Genomic DNA, 18,634 nt, shown 5'->3' on the forward strand with positions numbered 1-18,634 from the left:
CTGCATTAGTCTGTAGCCAACACATTCCACTTCAGACAAATCAGTTCTTGCTATAAATTCCACATTTCAACCCCCCTTGGTTTGTGGCTGAGGAGATCAGGTGGAGGAACATTAAATACACTGTATTTTCCATCAGGTTACTAAACAGCGCTTGGAATACACCTATACTTTGGCTGGCCTCCAATTTTTAATTTTGTTAAATTAATTCTTTATTAATAAGTATCCTATAAATATGCTAACAGAAGCCAGAGAAATGAGTATGCTACTTAGGTTACCACTAAGTCTGATGCACAAACCTCTGTTATTTCATTTAAAAAGTAGAAAAGACCAAACAAAAAGTCTTCCAATTAACAAGGCAACACAGCAGTCATGGCGCATTTGAAAGACTAACACAATATTTTCTTAGGTGATGAGCTTTCGTGGGACAGACCCACTTCTTCAGATGGAGATGGAGATGAAGATCTACCTCTGTAGCAGTGGGTCTGTCCCATGAAAGCTCATCACCTAAGAAATTACTTTGTTAGTCTTTCAGGTGCTCCATGACTGCTGTTTGTCTTGTTAGAATGCACACTAACACTGCAGACTAACATCAGTAACTCTCTGTTACCAATTAACAAGACAGTTTGGCGTCAACACGACAATATTCATCAAGAGCGTTTGCCATGAGGCTCGGATGGGAGCTCTTTTTTATTGGTGACCAAGGTTGGTTGAATGTGTCAATCAGAAAACCAGTACCCTGTACTCATCTGGTTTCTGGGTTTATTCTGCAAAAGCTTCACTTGGCTTCTGCTGCTACTGAAAGTTTTAAAGGACTCTACTGGGAGCAGGCTTAGAACACAACTGTGTAACTCAGAGCCTGCTCAACTCTGTATTGGTGCTCCTCTTTGTAATCCCTTCAGACAATTAAAGCACCAGCAATATCAGAAAAGTTAGCCAGAGGCCAGGTGCAATGGCAGATGCAGCGAGAGCTCCTTGGCTCCCTGCAAACAGGAAGGTGGCCAGGAATATCATATAAGCATTATAAGCCAGTGTTTCTCAACCAGGGCTATGTGTACCCTTGGGGGTACATCAAGGTCTGCCAGAGGGTACATCCACTCATCTAGATATTTGCGTATTTTACAACAGGCTATATAAGAACACAAGTAAAGTCAGAACAATCTGGGAGTTCATTCAGACAATGACTTTTCTACTGCTTCACATGCCTGATGCTAAGATGTAAGTACAATATTTCTATTCCAATTCATTTATTTGATAGTAAGATGGTCAAAAATCAGGACATTTTTCAGTTGTATTCTGTGATATTTTTGTAAGTACAGTAAACTCTTGTTTATCCATTATTTAATCAACTGGAACGCTCAGATATCTGGCATAATGCCAGCAAACATGGCTTCCTTCCCACCCCCCGAGTCGTTCCTGGGGTGCTGCATGAGCCCCCACTCCAGGCTGAGCAGGAGCCCCCCAGATTCCTCGTGCTGCATTGTTCCCCACAAGCAGCTCCTTGCAGGCACGTCTATGCCGACGCTCTGCAAGCAGCTCCTCAAGCCACGTGGCAATGTCCGTGGTGGTGTCTGCCACCCAGCAAGTAGCTTCTGCTATCCCCACCGTAAGGTAAATAGGGCAGTAGTTGAATGGGAGCTGGCATTGGGGGTGGGAGGAGCTGAATTTTCTTACTGGAGGGTGTGGGGGGCACTGACCCCTGACTGTGCTTTCCCCAAGCAGCTTTCCATTAACCGGAATATTTGAATATCCAGCAACCTCCCAGTCCTGGGTTGCCGGATATCAGAGTTTACCATAAGTAGTTATTAAGTGAGGTGTAACTTGACGGTATGCCGAACAAATCTGACTCCTGAAAAGGGTACAGGAATCAGGACAGGTTGCATGGCACTTGTTTCAAGACCTCAGATTGCCTTAGGACCATGTTTCTCAACAGGTGGCACGCGTATCCTTAGGGGTATCCGGGAGAAGCTTGGGGGTACGTATAATTTTTTTTAAAAAGGGGTACTTCATAAAAAAGGTGGAGAAACACCGTTACAAGCCATCCCAAGGGATCTTGTGCCATCTTCCACATCTGGGTACTCGGCCACCCCAGCTTCCCTCCTGACCCTATGGAGAGTCGGTCACAAACCCTTCCTTCTCCGCCATCCCAACCCAGATACAACGATGTGTTGTGTGTGTGCACGGTGCCTCTCACAATGGAGCCCTGACCCCTGAGTGGGGTGTCTACATGCTACTGTGGGGTTAATAATTGTCACCGATTGCTTCAGTGCAGATTTGCTCACCTTGGAGGAAGACGTGCAGGACCACTGGTAACGCAGTGGCGTCTGTTCACCATCGTCCAAGTTAGGGTCATAGGATTTCTCACCGTCCAGGATTAAGTCACGGGTGTTGGACCACACGCGGTAAGACCCCCCGTCGATGATTGGGACCAGCTTACTCGGTGTCACAGTCACATTGGCAAAAATACTCTTAGACAGTGGGGTGTCCCCAAAGGAGACAAAGAAGATGAAGCAATAGTTTCCCACTTCCAAGGCCAGCTTGGGTATGACCAGCTGGGGCCTGTTCAAATCAACACTCACCAAATGGACTTTGTTGGAGTCACTGAAGTGCAGGCAGCTGGGTGCTCTGAAAATCTCCCACTGATACTCAGTCTGGTACTTGACGCAGCCCCGGAGGTCAATCTGCGCCTCCAGGTAGTTCCTTTGGGATCGTTTCATGATGACCTGAGGTGGCAGGGCAAGTTCCACCTCTGGCTCCTCACACTCCAAGACTCTGACAGTGACAGTGAGACGGGCTATCATGAAGCTAATGAGGTTGGTGGCATTCATCTCCACCTGGTAATCACCAGGCTTCAGGTAGGAGTAGTTAACAGCTGCTGCATCTGTAATTTGAGCTGGAGAACCATCACCAAAGTTCCACCGGAAGACAACCTGCCACGCGCTGGGCTGCACGGAAGCTTCGAACAACACCGTTCTGTTAACGAAGGACAACACGGGTTTGAGGGAGACTTGAACGATTGGGTCTTGGACGTGGATCATCCGGGTGATGTTCAGACTCCCCAGGTCATTGAAAGCACAGAGGTGAATTTCTAGCAGCCCTGCAGCAGCTGGAGTGTAGGTGACACTTTCACCCACCAAGCTGACCAGGTCATGGCCATGCTCTTTCTGCAAAAAGAACTGCCAGGAGTACGACACCTGGGAGCCACTTGCAACCTGGGCGGTGAAGGTCTTTTTTGTTCCCGTTGGGATGCCCAGCTCACAGCAGTTCACAAGCAGGAGGTCATGGATGGCTTCCAGTACTGAGATCAGCACCTCTGTGCATTCCTTGCTGACGTGGTTCCACGCCATCACCACCACAAGGTAGTCACCGCTCTTAGTGAACTCATGGGTGTAGGTAGAACCATTGAGTACCACAGAGTAGCCCCCGCTGATGTTCACCAGATAGCTCACAGAGGAGCCAGCAGACATGCTGATCACAAATGAGATCTGCTCCCCAGGCTCCGCCACCTTTTTGCTTACAAAAAGCTCCAGACCTTCAATTCTGTCCTGCACGGTGATACTCTTGCTGGCCCCCGCCCAGCTGATGTCATTGGACACATTCAGGTGGACAGAAAAAAAGCCAGCCTGAGGGAAAGTCACCTCCACAGTCTGTCCAGTCTGCAAGTCATTTGGCAGCTCCCACAGCCAGGTCATGTTGGTCCCCTTTTCGAGTTCACCGCTGAAGGTCACCACGGAGCCTGATGGGATGTAGCTGCAGTCCAGCTCTGAGGTCGCAATCCTCAACCCCACTATGGGCTCCTGTATAAAGATGTACACTGATGCATTGTTGGACCCAATCTTGTTTTCAGCTGTCACGGTGACCTCTCGAGCACCAGGTCTTTGGAAAGAATGTATGACGAAAGGTTCCATGGTAACAGGTGAGAAACCTTCTTCCAGGTGCCAAATATATATTAAGCAAGTGCCACTGGTTACGGTGGCGCTTATGTTAACGGAGGTGTTTGTGGCAGCCGGATTGGGGAAGGCGGATGGTTTCAAAAGGCCAATGCTTTCAATGAACTCCACTGTCCTGTTAACAGCTGTGCTTCCCAGCATATTAGTGGCTTTAACATGGATAGTGTAGTTCCCAGCTTCCAGGATGCTCAAGGAGAGGGTCTTCCCACTGAATGTCTGCACGGGGGTGCCATCCTTCAGGGCGGTCCAGCTGTAAGAGATGTTTGTTCCATCTCTCACCAACGCCTGCAAATGGAGCTGTTTGTTAGTTGGGAAATAGGCGTCTTCCACCAGGTCACTGCTCACAATCTGCAGTCCTTCGATCTGCTCTAAGACATAGACATAGATGCTGTCCTGCAGTGAGCTGATCTCATTCTCTGCAGTCACAATGACATTGAAAGTCCCCATGGACCGGAAGGTGTAGGAAATGGTGGAGGAACCTTGGATGGGAGTGCACCTATCGCACAGGATCCAGGAATATCGGATAGCGCTGCCGGCGAGGAGCGTGGCTGTGAAGCTCACCGACCCGTTCAGTGGCACCACAGTCCTGCTGGCATTGATGGTCAGCCCCTGGAGTCGTCTCTTAACAGTAACATTGATCCTGGTCTCACTGTCGCTTACGTCATTCCAGCCAGTCAAGCTGATAGTGTAACTGCCGGTACTGTTGTAAGAGTGGGTGATGAATTGTCCAGGCTGGCTACAACCATCCCCCAAGTCCCAGCGGTAGCTCACTTTGGTCCCATTCCCACTGGCAGAGAACAGATAGATCTGGTTCAGCTCCAAAACCTTTGTCCCATTGTATTCAATCTTCGCTACCCCAACTGGTTCTTGGATTTCCACAAAAGCTGTGTCATTGTTGAATGAGACGTTGTTGGAGACAGTCACTGTGACCAGGTAGACCCCGGTGCTCTTGTAAGTGTAACTCACTTCAGTCCCACCAGATCTAGCAGAATCGTTGGTCCCAAAGTCCCAATGGTACCTGTATTGGTACAGAGGCAGGACACTGACCTGGAAATTGCTCTCTTCGCCAAGCCTCACAAACTGCTTTGGGGGCAGGAGCGTGACATTGACAATCTCTGGCTCCACACAAACGATGGTGAAGTAATGTGCCTTGTTAACAGTGCTGGAGAGAATCAGGGAAAGGGGGAAGATCCCACTGTGGGTGAAGTTGTGCATCACTACGGGGTCCCCATAAACGGTCACGTTGGATGAGCCATCACCAAAGGTCCAGTCGAAAATGTAGTTCTCAGAGTTCCCTGAGACATACGCGGTGAGCTGCACGTTGGGTTGTTCCCGGATGCAAGAGGAAGGCTCTATTTTGAGGACCTCCAGGACAAATATCCGGACAGGCACAGTCTGAGACACAGAGTTCACAGGGTTCATGGCCGTCACATTAATAGTGCAGTTGACATCCTTTACGTACATGTGTTCCACCGCTGGCTCTGTGCTCATCAGTATGGTCCCATCCCCCATGTCAAATATCCAGGTGATGTTGTCCCCGGTCTCCACTGAAGCATTTATCAATATGGAGAGGCCCAGCTCCACCACCTCGTCAGTGGAAACGCTCAGGCCAGTTATCTCTTCAAAGACACAGTAAATGCGGTGTGTCTCCACGCTGCTAACAGTGTTGTTCGCTGTCAGGCGGACAGTGTACGTCCCCCTGATCTGGTAGCTGTGAGTCACTCTACGTTGGCTCTCCAGAAGCAGCAAGGAGCCATCCCCGAAGTCCCAGGTGTACCAGACCCCATAGGGGGATGGCTGCGGATAGGCTTCAAAGGTGACAGGCCGGCCTACGACCAGGACGTCTGCATCAGCTTCAACAGTCAAGTCAGTCAGGTAAGCATGGACGTGAACGGGGATCTGGTGGGTGAGGTTCTCAAAGCTGTTCGACACTAGAACCACCAGAGTGTATTCTCCTGCAAATGAAGAAAGCAGAACATAAGCAGTCACACTGGAGGGGTCCATACACCCACCACAGGCCTGAATGGCCAAGGGAAATGTTAAAACCACTCCAGTTAGACACTGCTCTGCTTCTGCACCACCCGTGTACCGTACTTCTCTTCCTCTCCTCATTCCCGCTAAGCACGCGTGAACAAAGGAGACGGCCACAGTGACAGTTCTAGGGACTGCTTCACTTTCTGTGCATCCCAATAAGGTCTGCACCACAGGCAGTGGCACTGCATGAGTCCTCCATCAGCACCCTGCAGCTGTGCCTCACCCCCCACCCTGCATGTGAGGGAAGTTCAGTTTCCATGGGCCACTCCACTGTTGGCCTGTCTCCTGAGACTGCTAAGAAGGAACTCCACCTGTGCGAATGATAGCAGTTTCTGTCATGCAGACACCCATCCAATGAGAGATTATCAGAGGGTGACAATTTCTGACCACTTCCCAGCTGTGTTAGAACTGAATCAGTGATCCAGAGGAAAGTGCCTGTTGGGAACAGGTTTTTATAGTCACAGATAATGTTTGATCATCCAGTCCCACCTCCAGTGTTTATCAGCACCTTCCTTTATGCTAAGTCTGCCAGGATTTGTTTATTGTTTATTAGATCCAATGCCCAGCAGCACCAAGAATGGAAGGTGTTTGAGCAAGAAAGATGAAGGTCTCTGGATCAGCCTCTAGTATGAAGGTACCAGGACCTTTCTGAAGCTCTTGGGCCCCGTAGCCCCAGTGCCATAAAACAGCACAAGACCCTTTCTCCTAGGGCACGCAAACAGAGCTCACCTGGTACCTGATAGGTATATGATACATTGTGCTCGATCACAACTTGATGGATGCTGGGATCAGGAATGAGGAAAGACTCATTATAGGGAGGTTTGAACTGGTAAATCTCACGACCGCCATCTCCAAAGTCCCACCTGGGGAGAGGAAAGCAGATCAGACATGCAGGCCACGTGCCCGTTGTCGAACTATGAAGCGGAAGCTGCTTTGGGGGTATCCTAGGAGCCCACCTGGAACCCCTTAAGCACCCTCTGTGGTTACCAAGGGAACTGCTGCAAAGGGTGCCACTGAGCATCCCATCACGCTGCCACGGTGACAGGAGTAAAGCGGCAGTTAGGGAAAGAGAAAGCATCACTTCTAAACAATGGAGTAGCAAATGCTGCAGGAGAAAGGCATTATGGGACCGACCTCCCGAAACACCGAGCACCCCCCACCCCCGCTGAAACCAGTGGGAGTCGCAGGGTGGTCGGCCCCTTTGGAAATCAGGCTCTGTGCAAATAGCAGATGTTCTTGTTATGGTTCCCAAGTCTGCCGATAGGGCAAGGCAAGGGGGGCAGATTCAAAGGGGCCCAGAGCTCCTAGCTGCTGGGCAGCAGGGGCAGCAGAGAGCCCCAACACGCTCTGAATTGCTGACAGAGTGCTAGAACACCACCCCGAATGGCTCTGAAGGCTGGATCTGGGCAGTGACCGGAGTGGCTCTTGGTCCCACTGATGGTATTACTGTGTTTACATTTCTTTACCGGGATTACTTGGTCATGTTCCACTTAACCCTCAGTATGAACACCAGCGTGCCCTTCCCTGGAGCCAAAACATATCCCGTAGGAGAGGAACGACACTGCACAGAGAAATCCCTGATTATCCTCTTCTGAGCAGGTGAGGAGCAAAGGCAGAACTAAATGAAGGGCCATCTAGCAGAGGCCTCACTCACTCAACCTCCCAGGGACTCCAACGGGAATTTGCCTTGAATTAGCACCAATGAAAGAACAAGCCAGAGCCTGAGATTTAGGCCTAATTCCCATCTGAAAACAAACAGCCCACAGCTGAGAAATCAGCCAAGGCACAGCCCCTGAGCTGTGCTCACTCATAGAATCCTAGGGCTGGAAGGGACCTCAGGAGGTCATCTAGTCCAGCTCCCTGCTTTAAGCAGGACCAGCCCCAACTAAGTCATCCCAGCCAGGACCTTGTCAAGCCGGGACTTAAAAACCTTGAGGGATGGAGAACCCACCACCTCTCTAGGGAACCACCCGCCTGGTGAAGTACTTTTTCCTAACAGCCAACCTACACCTCTCCCTCTTTAGCTTCAGACCATTGCTCCTTGTTCTGCCACCTGTCACCGCTGAGAACAGTCTCTCTCCTTCCTCTTTGAAGCCCCTCCCCGCTTCGGGAAGTTGAAGGCTGCTATTAAATCACCCCTCAGTCTTCTCTTCTGTAAACTAAACAGGCCCAAATCCCTCAGCCGCTTCTTACAGGTCATGTGCTCCAGCCCCTTCATCATTTTTGTTGCCCTACATTTACCATACATTTAGGCAACGTGCACAGGACTCACAAGAAGGCAGCATCCACAGCCGAGTCGATGTGTACTCTGGCGGTCAGCTCCACAGTCGTGTTTTGAGGCAGGACATTTGGGATCTCAGACACAGTAAGGTCCTTCATCCTATTCATCTTCTCCACCGTGACGTTGTAATCGACTGTGACGTTGCTGACGTGATTGGACGCGGTGAGCTGCAAGGGACAGGCAGGACAAACGGAATGGTTTGGAGGTCCTCTTGCTGCACCCGTCATTCCCGGGAGCACAGCACCAAAGAGCAATCTGGATTCATTGTGTTAAAAGGACATGGGTGGGGTGTACTCTCTGCACCAGCTGCGGGAGAGTTGAATTAGGCCAGGTGGGTCCAATCAGCCAATTAAGCAGCAAATGGGAGAGAATTGGGTGAGGAGGAAGCCACTAACTGGAAGCCAGCTGATTTGTGAGGGAATAGGTGGGACTTACCTAAAGCCCAGGGACTGGCAAGAGAAGGAAGGCTCCAGGGAGAAGGGAGATGTGGGTGGAACTATAAAGGGAAGTCTTCAGTTCATCCCGGGGAGAAGGGAGACTGGGGTTGTGGAGAGAGCCAGAAAGGCAGGAAAGTCTCAGGGAAAAGCAGCAAAGTGTGGGGTAGGACAGACCTCGGCTCTGAGGAGAGGGCCCCTGAATGGGAACCTGGAGCAGAGTATAGACCCAGGCTTGCCTACCAGCTCCTGAGGTAATAGCACCATGGGGCAGTGAGTGGGAAAAATGCCTGAGGTGGCTAGTGTAGAGGGAGACAAATGTGCCTAGTGACCTTGTTGCAGGAGCCACGTCACAAAGAACAAGTCCCCGACCGCAGAGACCGAGAGATGGAACATGCATTGAGCAGCAAGTGGGGTCCCTGGACCTGGAAGGAGCTAGGTCCAGAGCAGCAGGAGAGATCCCCTAGTGGTGTGTGCCCTTGTGACAGATTCCAATAAACTGGAGTGATTCCAGGGGAAACCCTGAAAGGGCCAGAGAAGAGGGAAAGAACAGGGCTTGGACAGTTCAAGGGAGAGCTGGCAAGGAATGTGTGAGTGGGGAAGGGGCAGTAACACAAAGGGGGGGCAGTTGGAGGGGGTAATAGGATATCAGAAGAGGCCATCGAAGCTGGAAAGCATCTGTGGCCCCAGAGTCACACGCCCATCTGAATAATCTTCTGGGTGACATTGTCACGGTTACACAGTTAAGTCCACTCAATGAGGAGCTACTTCTGGAGTCAGGCAGAGGAATTTCTGCCCTGGTGCCCCAGAACTCAACCAGCGGACGTAACCCTGGAGATGTTTGCGTGCTCTGCCCGAGCCTTGTGGCTAGCAAGCTGCCTGCAGCAGCTGTGCACAGGCATTCCCTGTCCTGACGGTGCTGCAGCAGCTCCCTTACTGGCAGGTTGAAAGCACAAAAACTGCAGCTTCAGCACTTGAAATGAGACCAGGCTGGGGTGTAAGAGAGCAGAGAGGCTGGGACAACACTAGAGGGGGAAACTGTAGGGAGAGGGCAGGAAAAGAAAGAAAGGAAGGATCAGAAAAGGGATCCAGACGAATTGTAAAAAGTGGGAGAGGGGTGCAGAGCGACAGGATGGGAGAGGAGGATGAAAATGGGTGGAGGAAAGACCTGGAGAGAACAGGGAGAAGAGAAGGGGGGAAGCAAAGACCAGGAGTGGGGAGAAGAAGAATGAAGACGAGAAAAGAGGGAGAGCACAAGGGCAGAGGAGAGGGACCCATGGAGAGGAGGACACAAGAGGAAGCTCTGACCGTTTTCCTCTGCAAAAGCCCCACAGAGCAAAGCTAAAGACTGAGCAGCTTTGCAAGCGCAGCAAAAACCACTTCAATCAGCAAGAGCGCACAGCACACACCTGCGTTACCCACTGGCTTGCGGCTGGCTGGGGCAGGGCGTCGGCAGAAATCTCTGCTTTTCCTTTCCAGCTTGTGGAACCAAACAGAAAACCAGCCCTGAAACAGTGCCGCGGGAGAAGCCTGGGCTTACCGAGAGCTTGTACACGGCTGGGCTTTGGTAGATAACGTTGAAGACGATGTTGTAAAAAGTGAAAGATGGCTTATCGTCTACCGTCCATCTGAACGTCACATCCGACCCGGCTTCCATCACAGGGATGTAGCTCTGAAAGGCACGAGGACACTTTATACTCAGGCACGCAGAGCGCTTCCCAACTGAACGGGAGACAGAACAAATTCAGCCTTATGGGCGCTTTCAAAATTCAAGACAGCCACTGGCAGAACAAGAAACAGCTTCTGCTCCCTTCAGACTCTGGCCTTTCGTTACTGCATTTGGGGGGATTCAATTTTCAGTCAGAATGGAAAATTAACAGTAGCATCTACTTTGCGATCCCTTCACCTCTTTCCGAGTCCAAACTGATCTCCCCTCTTCAGGTGGTCAGATCTCTTTCTCCCTCTAATTTCAGGTTGGCACTGGGGGAGCCTGAAACCCCGTTTATTGCTGATAGTTCAACCGCATTTCTAAGTTCCCAGACAGAGAAGGGAGAAAAAGGGGAAGACGCTCACTCAGGCCACGTCTACACGGCAGCCTTATTTCAAAATCAGCTGTTCGGGAAAAGCTCTTCTGGAATAGCTTATTTTGACATAATGGTGCTAGACACAAAAATACATTTTGAAATAGCACTGAGCTCTGTCAAAATACAGCAGCTACACACAGGCTGTGGCTACACTAGCCCACCTTTCACAAGGGGCATGGTAATGAGCCACTTCAGCAGATGCTAATGAGGTGCTTCCATGAAGATGCAGCATCTCATTAGCATAATGGCAGCTGCACGCAATTTGAAAGTGCCACTTTCGAAACGCACGCCGCCGGGGTAGACAGGGGCCTTTCGAAAGGACACTGCCCGACTTCAAAAAGCCCTTCTTCCTAAAGCCAAGTGGGAAGAAAGGGCTTTGGAAGTCCATGGGGTTCTTTCAAAAGGCCCGTCTACACGGGCGGTGTGCATTTCAAAAGTGGCCCTTTTGAATCACGTGCAGGTGCCATTATGCTAATGAGGCGCTGCATTTTATTGGCAGCACCTCATTAGCATCTGCCCAAGTGCCTCATTACCATGCCCCTTCTGAAAGGCAGGGGCCAGTGTCACCACTGCCACACAGAGCCTATTTTGAAATAGAGCCATAGCACACACTATGGCTTGTTTTGAAATTCCCTGTCTTACCACCACCTATTTTGACATAGGTGCTATTCCTCGTAAAATGAGGTTTACCAATTTTGAAGTAAGCAGTTGCATTGTGTAGACACTCAGTTATTTCAGAATAACTTTGCCATGTGGACCTACCCTCAGAGACTCCCAAATGGGGAGAAAATAACAACACCGTGACTATTGTCAGGCTCCCTTTCAAAGGAATCTCAAAGTTCCCCTTCCTAAAAAGGGTTGAGCCAGAGCCATGAATGGGGGCGGTGAGCCGGGCTGCGGCTGGGAAAGGAGCAGGTAGAACCAGGGCAGGGGCAGTGAGCCGGAGCCGGGCTGAGGGTGGTGAGTCAGGCTAGGTGTTGAATTCGAGCTACGCGGGGCTGGGGCGGGAGGGGAACTGAGCCAGGGCCGAGGGAGAGGGATTTTGAGTTGTGCTTAACTCACATTAATGAGAATTAATCGCAACTCGAAAGTGTGCATTTTGAGGGTTTACTGTACTTGCAGTAGCAAATCAGAACTTCAAAAGTCTCAGAGGGGTAGCCAAGTTGGTCTGTATCTTCACAAAAAAAAAAAAAGCAGTCCTGTAGCACCTTAAATATTGATACATAAACTAACACATAAAACCGATAGTTTTTTAGGTGCTACAGAACTTCGAAAGACAATCAGAAGAACATGAGCTGTGACCTTCCACGATGCACCTCATCACTTTGGCAGCTAACTTTCTCCCACCCTAATGCGGAGTTAACTTAGGGCTGGCATCAGGAGATGTATAAAAAAGCTACACCCCTAATTCTGGGGAACCCCCGCTTCCCCTGTGAGAAGCTGTGCTGACAGTCTCCGCAGAGGTGGAAGGCCATCTCTGACATGCACAACACAGGGCAGATTGCACGGAGGTGCAGGTGCTGATCAGCGGTGCCTTTGTGACCCATCAGTTACCTGCACACAAAGCATGCACGGGACAGGCTGCAACGAAAACCTTATTAACAATTTCACAGCACTGCAATGACTCACCACCCGGGTGTTCAGCAAGACTCTGGTTTCTGGATCCGGGATTGCTCTGAGTCCTCTAATGGGCTCCTCAACTTTCACTTTCACAGTGATGTTCTGGGAGCTCACCAAGTTTTCCACCAGGAGCACCCGGGGGCTCATGCTCTCCCCAACACCACTCAGCTCGACCACTGAGAACCAAGTGTCATTGGTGTCCCTGACACAGTCTGCGGTCAGCAGGGCAACGGCTGGCGGGCACGCCCCTTCGAAGGGGAAGGTCCGGTTCTCACCCAGCCAGCTTGCTGTCGCGTTCGCCCCTGAGGAGATCTTCACCACCAACAAGGTGTGGTTTGTTGGCACATAGACTTTACCGCTCTGAGGAGGCGGGTAAATAACACGGAGGCCTGACACTGGAGAAGAGACCCAAAAACTGCAAGACAAGTTGGCACTGAAGACTCCATAGTCCACCACGGCTTTAGCAGTATAAAGCCCGTGTTGCTCCAGTCCACGATTGTGGGGACTGGTGAGCAGTGTTGCCTGTTCGGTGGCAGAGAGAACCCTGAGAGAGCACACGGTATCATTTTTCCAGATGGCACCAGGGAGGCTGGCAGACAGGCTGGACACCCAGTCTGATGAATTCACGCTTAAGTAGTTGGTTTTGTACGGTGATATCGTGCTTGGCTGGCAACGGAGGAACAAGCCAGGTGCAGCATCATGCTGGAGGCTAAAGATATCCTTAGGCCTGACAAAGGTGTCTTCACCTTTAAATGTCACCTAGGAAAGGATGGAGATTATTTTCATTCCGGGATTCTCAGCAAGTACCACCATCCCCATCACCAGTCCCAAATTTGGGCAGGTGAAAAAGTTAACCATCAGTTTACAGTCAGGATAAAGACCACAGCAAATCAGCTAGCTCAGAATACAGCTCAGGGAGCATTCTTAAAACGCTACCCTCTTTACCAATATGAATTGGATGCGCAGCGGTTTTATTCTACAGCGGGAGCCCAGTTAAAATCTTGCACGGAACTCTGAAAACTGACTCTTCCAGACACTTCATTGTTGTAACAAATTACTGGGTGGGTGATTAGAGGAAGGAAGCTGTTGCAGATCCTGGGCTCTAGTCCAGATTTGGCCACTTACCTGCTGTGTGACCATGGATAAGTCACTTTGGTGCTCTGTCCCTCAGTATTCCCATCTGTGAAATGGGGATAACACCTGCCAGATTGGCTGGCCCCACAGTCCAGTATCCGTGGAAAATAGTCCTGTTCCCACATTGGTTATACCCATTAATTTGTACTTACCTGATATTGAGCCGAGGCGCCAGCTGGTAAAGTGAAGAGAAACTCTTTGAGGAGTTCATAGCTGAGCTGGCTTTCATTGTGCCAAGAGAGGGAAGTGGTGATATTGGTGATGGAATCGTTGGCACATTCCACTGGGCTGCAGCAACTGCTTAGCGACAAACATGTGTTAGTCAAGTGACACCACTGGAAACCAGCAGGGCATTCAAGTAGTGTCCAGGTCCCAATATCCTGAGAAGCACGTAATGGATAGGTAGCGTTTTTTTCATTGTCACCTGGAAAGCAGGAGGAAAGAACATATCTGATAGCTCAGGCACATACTTCTGTGTTGAATTTTTATATTCAGAACAAAATCCCCACATACCCAAAATTCAAGGTTCTCTCACATCTTCCCATGAACTTGTAATGTCAAAAAAGTTAATCAATTGCATTTGCTCTTTGAGGCAAACATTGCCCATGTTATTGGAAAATGTCCTTAAGACTGCAAAGTTCGCAGGTGGAAAATGGCCCCTTTTCTATTAAAAAGGGGTCAATTTTAGAGCTACTTATGAGCAAAAGCATGCCTGTTGTTTTTTGCTCAGAGCTGGCTTTGCTGTTGAAAACACAATGTTAGTTTTCACACATTACTGCTTAGATGTAGAGTATCAATTTTCCAATGTCAAAATATCTTTTTTTTTCTTTTTTCAAAACTGTGGATTGTGTGACAGTATCAAACTTTGTGGGGAAAATTCATTCCCACAAAAATTGTGATTCTTGCACAGCTGCATGGAGAGTCAGGCAAAAGGCCTATTAAACCACGTGATTCATCCCTTGTCAGACAAAATTACAAGCGTGATCTATTTTCACGTGTCACAGTCAGGAAGAAATTTTCTCCCATTAAACTTTTGGGACTAGATAGAACGCAACCTATCACAAAGTGACATTTTCTGCTTTCTCAAGTAGAAAGAAATAACACAGAAGGCGAATTCATTTCTGCCCTAGATCTGGTCCATCTTCGTACTTCATTACATGCAAAGACTCCTTCAGGAAGACTTTGTGATGCATTCTACGACAGATCATCCAGCACTGGAGCAAACGCAGACCTGGCAAAAGTAGGAGTAACTTCACTGACTTCAGTGCAGTTGCCACAGTTACCGTATGAACCAGCTCTGCAGAATTCACATCATCTGTTTTCATGCCAGCAGCCACAGAATAATTCCCCAGAACTGCCCTACCGTTAAAGTTGCCTGGGCATCAGAGGGGATTCTTGTCCAAAGAGTGCTGATTGTTTATGAGGCTGGCACACGGAGAATGTGCAGAAAGGGGGTTTGTGCTGCACTCGAGGCCTTTCCTAACACTTTTCTGCATCTTGGTCTGGGAATCAGCCTGGTTTCCCCCTGAAATTTTCAGGAAATGCTGTGTTCCAAATAATCCAGTGAGTTACCAGAATGTTAAAGCAGAAACCATACGTGCTTGTGCCACACCTGTTATAGGGGTAGGTCCAGAAAGCAGCAAACTGTATGCTAATGATGCAATGTCTTTGTAACCCACACATCTAGGTGTGATTCACCGTCCCCTGGCGTGGCACCTAGACCACATACAGAGAGAGAGAGAGGGTGTCTCCTGTACAGACGCAGGGGAGAGCCAGCTGGCTTTCTGCACTAACTGCTGAGGCTCCTGCCCTGAGCTCTCAAGGTCCCAGGTTTAAGCCTGTCTCTAGGCAGTCACATCCTGACTTAAATAGTTGATAAACAATCCCTATTTTGTTTGCATAAGTCCCCTCTTCTGTTCCCTATCCAAAGAAGGCCCCCCGCCCCCACCCCCACCCCTTTCCTTTGTGATTCCTTCTGCACTGCCAATCCTTCCTTGCATTTTTCCACTGGTCCTCTTTCCTTGACCAGCTCCATCTTCCCCATCACTATCCTGGTTCCTCTCCCTACCCCAGCATCTCACCTCCCATTTCCCCCACCTAACCCTAAACACTCTGAGAGCTTTCCCCACACAACCAGCCCATAGCCGCAGAGAGTCTGTCAGCTACGGTGTCCATCTATATAGAGCCACTCTCTCCCTCATAGCTGCCCAGAGCTTGACCCTCATCTTTATATGATGTGGGCTGAGGGCTATGCTAGCAGGAGCTCTACGGTTAGAGTTCTGGACAACTCCTGGGTTCTCCATAATTTAGAGCTTCAGTCCTCCAGGGCTCTAACCTTTGAGGGATGGTCGAGGGTGCCCCCCTTCACTCACAAGCTGGGGCCTCTCAGCCAGCACAGGAGGCTGGAGAGCTCTGGAGAGTTGGCCCATTGGGAGAGAAGGCTGGAATGGCACCACTGGCTGTATGGGGAGCTCTTGCTTGATGTCTGCTTCAGACGTTCAGGTCCTATCTGACCCAGGAGCCACCACAGGACCGGAGTGTGAATGATGCTCCCGGCACCCCAGCAGAGAGGAAACAGGAAGTCGTAGCCATGGCAAGGGGAAGGGCCTTTGTTTTGTCAGTTTAATGCCAAGGCATATTTTGTGGAACGGGTAACAGTTAAAGATTCAGCTCTCCCATCGGGGGACAAGAGCTCACGATATACATGCACTCAGGAGCCCCTAGGACATCCTCAGCAAGACCTGGAAAGATGAGGCCTTACCTGAGACTTCTCAAGATTAAAAAAATAAACCCCATAAAGCATGTCCTCTGATCCCCTGTCTAAACCAGAGGCAAGGCCACAAATCCAGTGTTTTAAGTAACCCTCTGTCAGTCACCTTTAAAAACTCCTTGGGGCCAGGGAAGGAGAGAGAGGAGATGTCGTACCTTCTCGGCATGCTGGTCTGTGCACCCGAAACCTCACGTGAACAGCCCGCTGCAGGTCTTGAGTCACAAACTCCAAGGCTGTTAAAAATGCTTCCTGCTGGAACTCCAAACTGGGGAACACCAGAGTCTGGAAAACAAAACCCACCGACTTCACCTGGCTGTGCCTCATGCAGCTCCCTCCAGAGGAGCAGGCGGTGAGCCCTTACCTCTACGGTGTCCAACGGAGGCGGCAGCACAGCATCTCTTGTCACGAGGTTCACGGACCCGGGTGTGTCAAAGGCAGGGTTGCCCACATAGAAGTTTTCAGCATTCAAGAGAATTCCTGTTCCGAGGGAAGCATGAGGCAAGGCCAGTGAGGGCCAGCTCCGTGCACACTAGATCACATCACAGACCGGAAAAGCGACACCCATCACAGGGGGAATTACAAAACAGGTTTTGGACCAGTTCAGATCACATGATCCCTCAGTTCTGGGGGAGAGACAGCTGCACGGATGACTCAGTTACCTTCCTCTCCACGCTGCAGTTTGGACTCCTTTCCCAGCCAGTGCAATTAGTACTTGCAGTGCTCCCACTGCGATGAAAGAGCCGCACAAGTCAGCGATTTCGGCTTCTGGGACCGCTGCACACTCTGCCCTCCCTCCTCCACACAGGAGTCACACCCTGAGGTTTGCTTTGGGATTTGGGGGTACAAACGCAGCCCTCAAAACGCCACATAAAACTCAGGCAAAACCTGCTGGTTTCCATCAAAATAACCTCCCCTTCCTCAGGTTTGCTCATAGCCGGGTCAGGCAGTGAGGTACCCTACCAGACAGCAGTTCTCAGGACCGCTCTTCACTGTCAGGCCAGATCTCCCCCTTGCTTTACCTGAACCCCCTCCCGTCTTTATTCTCCTCACCCCCGTTTCTCTTTCTTCCCAGAATCACCCGTCTTCCACTCCCTCTCCCTGGAGGGAGGACTTTGTCCTCCAGCCAGCCTGTGTCCTCCAGCTGGTTGGGCGAAGCGAGGGATGGGCTCCTACGGTGTGAACAGGGTGGGGGTGCTCCCAGTCAGCTGGCTTCTCCGCTGTGGACTCTCCACGCAGAGTCACCCAGAAACACGAAACCTCCGGCAGCCACATTTTACCCAGCCTGCGCCTGAAAGCCAATGCGCCATCTCTGGCACAGGCTCACCCAACGCTTGTCCCTACCTCACCAGCATGCTCAGCAATCTGGGGGGAACTGGCCTCGCCTATCCAGACAGAGGAAACGTTCACTGTTCTCGCAGATGGGCTGCATGGCATGTGCAGGGAAGGACAGGCAGCCTCATAGCAGGGCCAGCAAAGCTAGAGGCTCTGGGAAAGACAGGAGCTCAGACAGTCTTTGGAGGCCTGGGGGAGCCTGTGCATCCCAGCATTACCTCCATCCTAGGCTAGGATACAGACTTACCACTGTCAGGGATGGAGCTGAGGGTCCTCTCTGCTAGCAGATTTTGGGGGTATTCCTAGGTTAGGAAAGGAAGCCGAGTAGCTAACCCTGACTCTTTCCTAGTGTAGACGCAGCTTAGCACCCTGTTAACCTCAGTGCAGCTGGTCAAAGCTGGCCCAGGAGCAGAGCTAACCCAGACAGCTCACCCCTCAGGGTACATCCACACTGCACTGAAGACCCACAGCAGCAACTCTCAGAGTCAGCTGACTTGGGACTGTGGGGCTAAAGCTAGCAGAGCGGACGCTGGGCTTGGGGCTCTGACAGCCTGTTTGGCGGGAGGGCCCCACCTCCCCTCTGGGGCTGCAGCCTGAGCCTCCTGGCCTGTGGTCTGAGACTGCTGCCTTGGTTCTCTTATTGCAGTGCAGACATACCCTTAATGGGCAAACTGAAAGGGGGCATGGAGGGTGGGGAGAACTGAAGAAATAGCCAATAAAATAATACCAAATGCAGATGCAAACTGTGCCCCCTCCCATTCCAGGCTGAGACAACTGAGGTTCGGCACAAACAGTTAACATAGCAAAAGAGCAAATAATGCACAGGGAGATGGGACAGCCGTGTTGTGTTCTGTCTTCCTCCCTAACTCCCCGGCAGGGACAGGGAGGTGGTTGTTACATACAAGGATGGTGCCCTTAAACCTAAGGGGGGTGGGGGGGTTTTCCCAAGTATTCCCCCTGTGCTTTAGTGCCAGCCTGAGGCAATATCCCTGGTGATG

General features: G+C 50.6%; 1 protein-coding gene across 7 annotated transcripts in view; it reads right to left on the reverse strand.

The window, feature by feature from the left end:
- The window catches only part of PKD1 (polycystin 1, transient receptor potential channel interacting), a 140,922-nt gene that overhangs the window by 50,873 nt on the left and 71,415 nt on the right, over positions 1-18,634 (reverse strand). For 5 of the 7 annotated variants that reach the window (XR_012647803.1, XM_075011128.1, XM_075011127.1 and 2 more), the window contains exons 8-15: positions 16,666-16,781; positions 16,460-16,586; positions 13,687-13,958; positions 12,410-13,159; positions 10,237-10,368; positions 8,254-8,429; positions 6,711-6,844; positions 2,280-5,902 (exon numbers count right to left, since the gene is read on the reverse strand). Coding sequence is in view for 6 of the 7 variants with exons in the window: in XM_075011128.1 (XP_074867229.1) it covers positions 2,280-5,902; positions 6,711-6,844; positions 8,254-8,429; positions 10,237-10,368; positions 12,410-13,159; positions 13,687-13,958; positions 16,460-16,586; positions 16,666-16,781 (5,330 nt within the window). In the remaining variant the exon portion in view is untranslated. The other 2 variants (XM_075011129.1, XM_075011131.1) reach the window with 2 other exon arrangements.

The sequence above is a fragment of the Carettochelys insculpta genome, chromosome 16 (assembly GCF_033958435.1).
Source record: "Carettochelys insculpta isolate YL-2023 chromosome 16, ASM3395843v1, whole genome shotgun sequence".
In the NCBI taxonomy this organism is placed as follows: Eukaryota; Metazoa; Chordata; order Testudines; family Carettochelyidae; genus Carettochelys; species Carettochelys insculpta.